This window comes from Neophocaena asiaeorientalis, unplaced genomic scaffold (assembly GCF_003031525.2).
Source record: "Neophocaena asiaeorientalis asiaeorientalis breed wild unplaced genomic scaffold, Neophocaena_asiaeorientalis_V1.1 scaffold469, whole genome shotgun sequence".
Taxonomy (NCBI): domain Eukaryota; kingdom Metazoa; phylum Chordata; class Mammalia; order Artiodactyla; family Phocoenidae; genus Neophocaena; species Neophocaena asiaeorientalis.
The window spans coordinates 2,477,735-2,482,373 of NW_020172691.1; the positions used below are offsets into that span (position 1 = coordinate 2,477,735).

General features: G+C 58.7%; 1 protein-coding gene across 1 annotated transcript in view; it reads left to right on the forward strand.

Annotated features, from left to right (window-relative positions):
* The first annotated feature begins 208 nt into the window (after positions 1–208).
* The window catches only part of CIMAP1D (CIMAP1 family member D), a 9,592-nt gene continuing 5,161 nt past the window's right edge, over positions 209–4,639 (forward strand). Inside the window, exons 1-3 of the mRNA XM_024740016.1 lie at positions 209–335; positions 1,266–1,373; positions 3,924–4,037. Of these exons, the coding sequence (XP_024595784.1) occupies positions 209–335; positions 1,266–1,373; positions 3,924–4,037 (349 nt within the window). The remainder of the gene's footprint in view (positions 336–1,265; positions 1,374–3,923; positions 4,038–4,639) is intronic.

Genomic DNA, 4,639 nt, shown 5'->3' on the forward strand with positions numbered 1-4,639 from the left:
TGACCGCTGGCCAGCCTGCTCGGGCCAGGGCCCCAGACTCCCTGCCGACAGACAAGGGGCCGTCTGTGCCGTCTGGAGGGTGTGGTTGCCCGGGGCTCTGCGAACCCCGCAGAAGCCGCCAGGATCCAGGAAGGTGTCGGCACCTGTAGCCCGGAGCTGCGTGGCCAAGGAGCTGACACCAGGAGCCCCGGACCCGCCCCTAACCACAATGGGGACCCTCCCCTGCGACCCTGCTCCACGGCTGACTCCGGTGGCCCTGGGCCGGCGGACCACCGAGTGCCAAATCCCGGAGACTGGTCTGAGGAGGACCTGCGGGGTAGCCCCCTTGGAGAACGGTAGGTGGGCGAGGGGGCCGTGGTGGTGGGACCCTTCCCTGCTCCAGTGCCCCCCACTGGGGTGTCTGGAATGTGTGGGAGCCTGGCTGGAGGAGGCAGTCTCTAGGCCCCTGTGCTTCCCCGAACCTCAGTTTTCCTTCCCGCAGTATGGGTGTGAATGTGGCATTCCTGTGGGCCCGTGAGTTGAGTGTCTTAAAGGCCAGGCACCTTTCCCGGTGCTGAGGGTACAGTGGTCAAGAGAGCAGCAGAGGTCCCGTGGGGGGACGGACGCGAGGAAAAACAAGCAAGTGTATTCACTGGTGATAACTGTCTCAGAGAGAGCAGCAGAACCTGGGAGCCTGTGCAGCGGTCCGTGGGGGAGCTGAGCCTCCCTAACTCTGACACTGACCCTGGGATCTCCGTTCCGCCTCAGCCCTGCCACAGTTTCTCCATCTGTAGCAAAGCCGCTGGAGTCAGATTCCGTGGCCTATGTAGCACTGACATTCTTGCAGAGGCCACCAAACATTGCAACTGTGACAGTGTATCTCTGTGTCCAGGGGTCAGTTTCCCAGCTGTGACAGTGTATCTCTGAGTTTGGGCCTCAGTTTCCCCACCTGTGACTGCGTATCTCTGCGTCTGGGCCTCAGTTTCCCACCTGTGACTGTGTATCTCTGCGTCTGGGCCCCAGTCTCCCCCCCTGTGACTGTGTATCTGTGTGTCTGGGCCTCAGCGGTCCCAGGGTGCCCCAGCCCTGCAGCCCCGCCCTCCTGTAACTCCTGTGACTCACAAAGCCCCTGCCACTCCCCCCACCACCCGGCAGCTGCTACTCCCACACCCCTGCTGTGGAGACTGGCTGGGAGGCCAGGTGGGGGCTCAGGGGCTGGTCCCCTGTCTCCTCCCATCTCTTAGGGTGCATGGCCCCAGGCCGTGATCCTCAGGCTTTGGTCGCAGGCTCCGGGCCAGGCTTGTACGCCCTGCCATCCACCGTCGGCTACATCAACCACGACTGCACCAGGGTGGCTGGTCCCGCCTACTCGCTCTTCCGGAGGCCAAGCGAGGGTAAGGCCGGTGTGGGAGAGGTGGGCCTCCAATCTCCCACCCAGAGTATTTCCTCACCCCCTTAGATCCAAGCTCTCATTCAGTCAGGCAGGAAGCCGGGACCGTGTGCAACGTAATCCCCGCTGTGTGACCTCAGGAAAGCTGCTGTGCCTCTCTGGTCCCTTGTTTCCTTATGGAAGGGGAGTAGTGTGTGGTTTTGCAGGGCATTTGCAAATTCCTTGCTGCTTGACTTGGGCAAGCTGTGTCTGTTTCCCCCTCTGTAAACAATGACGGTACAGTCCTTACCGAGTTGCGGTCAGGATTAAATACACCTTGGATGTCTGGAGACGTTCATTAAGTGAGGATTGGATGCCTTCAAAGTGGCTACAGCAGTGCCTGGTCTCCAGTCAGAGCTCCACAGAGAAGGGTTGTGGGTGTGAGAGCCGCCTCAGGTCCTCAGTCAGCGGGATGGGGGCTCCTGGGCCGTGATGTCCCACGGGGCGCGGGGAGGGTGGAAGGAGAATCCTTTGAGTTTGGACAGGAAAGGCTGGCGAGACAGCAGGCTGTGGGGCTGGCCTGGTCCGTGGGCCACCCCGCCTCTGTGATGTCCACTTTCCTCCTGCCCAGAAGGGGTGCGACAGGGTGTCAGTGAGCATTGGATGCAGTGATGGGGCGGACACAGGGCCCCAGCTATAGCCAGCGGCCCATTGTGTGGATGGCGTCACTGCCATGTACCCACAAGCCTGTGCCTTCATGGCGTCGCCCACACGCTGCTTCACCCACTTGCTAGAGCGCTCGGGGTCCCGAGTGGGCTGGGCTGGGGGCTGGAAGGGTCCTTGCTCTGTGGGGACTTTGCTTCCTGTGGAGGCTTGTTGGGAGGTGCGGCGCCAGCAGCCTCTTCTCAGCCTTCAGAATCAGCAACAATCCCAAACCAAAGTGAGAGAAAACTCAGGAAGCCGCGAGTGACCCCAGAAGGCAAAGGAGGGAATCAGCGTCACATCTGTCACTAGGAAGGATCAAGAACCGAGCCTATGGCCCAGAGCAACCTGGGTTGCCAGGTTCTAATCCCAGTTACAGGACCCATCCTGGGACAGAGAGACAGATAGGCTGGGGAGTCGGGGGTAGTGGTGGTTACTGTAGACTTTGCTGAGTGCCCAGGGAAGGCTTCTTGGAGGTGGAGGCATGGGATCTGGGCTTTGTAGGATGAGTAGGAGTTTGGTGGAGTCCCCTGGAGAAGAAGGGGACTCCAGGCAGAGCTTGCAGCATAGGCATCGAGGTGGGAAATGCCATGAGTTGGACTGTGCTCATTTGTCATGAACATGCTTCATGTGTGTGTACCGTGTCATGTGTGCACACATACGCACAGTACTTAAACCAGGTGATCCTTGTCAGACCTACTGCACTTAGATGCATGTGCATTTATCCTGGAGTGGGCTTATAGACAGTAACAATGGCAATCATAGTAACTGGTCCCAATTTTTTTTTTTTTTTTTTTTGAATGCGTTGGGTCTTCATTGCTGTGCACGGGCTTTCTCTAGTTGCAGCGAGCGGGGGCTACTCTTCATTGCGGTGCGTGGGCTTCTCATTGCAGTGGCTTCTCTTGTTGCAGAGCACGGGCTCTAGGCGCGCAGGCTTCAGTAGTTGTGGCACGAGGGCTCAGTAGTTGTGTCTCGCAGGCTCTAGAGCACAGGCTGAGTAGTTGTGGCACACGGACTTAGTTGCTCTGCGGCATGTGGGATCTTCCCGGATGAGGGATCGAACCCATGTCCCCTGCATTGGCAGGTGGATTCTTAACCACTGCACCACCAGGGAGGTCCCATTTTTTTTTTTTTTAATCGGTGCATGTTTTCCACTTTCTTTTTTTAAAAAAATCTATTTATTTATTTATTACTTATTTCGCTGTGCCGGGTCTTAGTTGCAGCACTTGGGATCTCTGTTGTGGCATGCAGGATCCTTTAGTTGTGGCGTGCGGGATCTAGTTCCCTGACCAGGGATGGAACCCGGGCCCCCTGCATTGGGAGCGTGGAGTCTTAGCCACTGGACCACCACGGAAGTCCCGTGCCAATTATTAAGCGCGAGGCGCCGGACCACCCCCTTCCGTGGATCATCTCAGTGTCCATCTTCACATCCTGCTAGTGTGAAGGCCTGGCGAAGAGCTTCCCCAGGACCTGGCTCTCAGAGCCCGACACCAGCCCCTCCCTCAGGTTGGCCACCCGCAGGCTAAGCCCAGGCCCTGGAAGGGCTCTCCTTGGACCCTTACTCGGTCGAGCCTGGTTCTCTCACTCTACACAGAATTCTAATGGTCCAGGAGCTGGTCCCCTAGCCCCTGGCAGAGGACAGGTCAGGGGTCGGGCACAGCAAACGGGACAGCTTTGATTACAGGCACACAGACGGTCAGCAAGACCCAGGGCCCCCAGGTCAGGGCAACCATACCTCGGTGGGCTGAGTCCCTGCCCTCCAAGATGGGGCCAGGGGCCTCGGGGGGTGGAAGTGCCTCAGGGTTAAGCAGGGCACCGAGTAGGCGGTGGGGTCATAGGAGGCGCCCTTAGGACCCTGGGCTCCTCTCCCCAGCATCTCCACAGGAGACCAGCCCTGGGCCGGTCTACTTCCTGGACCCGAAAGTCACCCGTTTTGGCCGCAGCTGCACCCCTGCCTACTCCATGCAGGGCCGGGGCAAGTCTCGGGGTGAGTATCTGACCTGTGCTGCCCTACCAGGACCCTGCCCCTTCAGGCCCTCAGCGAATCTCGTGCCTCCGTACTCTTCTCCCCTCCCACCCCCGAGTTCTTAGACCTTCAGTGTCTTTGGAATGACAAAATCCAGTGGACTCAGAAGAGGGGCCAGGGGCCCTGAGAGAACCTGAATGGGTGAAGTGGCCCAGGGTGATGTGATCTTGGGCACATATGGCCAAGGGTGCCACAAGGGCAGCTGGAGCTCACCCTCGGCATCAGGAGACAATAGGGTACAGTGGGGACTGTGGCAAATGCAGCCATCCCCTTCGCGGGCTCCAGACAGCTCCCTCTCACCTAGAGCGTATCTCCCATCCACCCACCCTTTCATCTTTGACCTACCACACAGCTACTTGTCCACCACTGATCCATCAATCCATCCATTCATACATTCGCCCATCTATCTACTCACCAACCTACCCACCCATCCACCTATTCATCATCTGATCCACCCACCCACGCACCCACCCACTCACCCATCCACGATCCACTCATCCATCCACCCATCCATCCATCCATCCATGATCCACACTCATCCACCCACCCATCCACCCATCCAC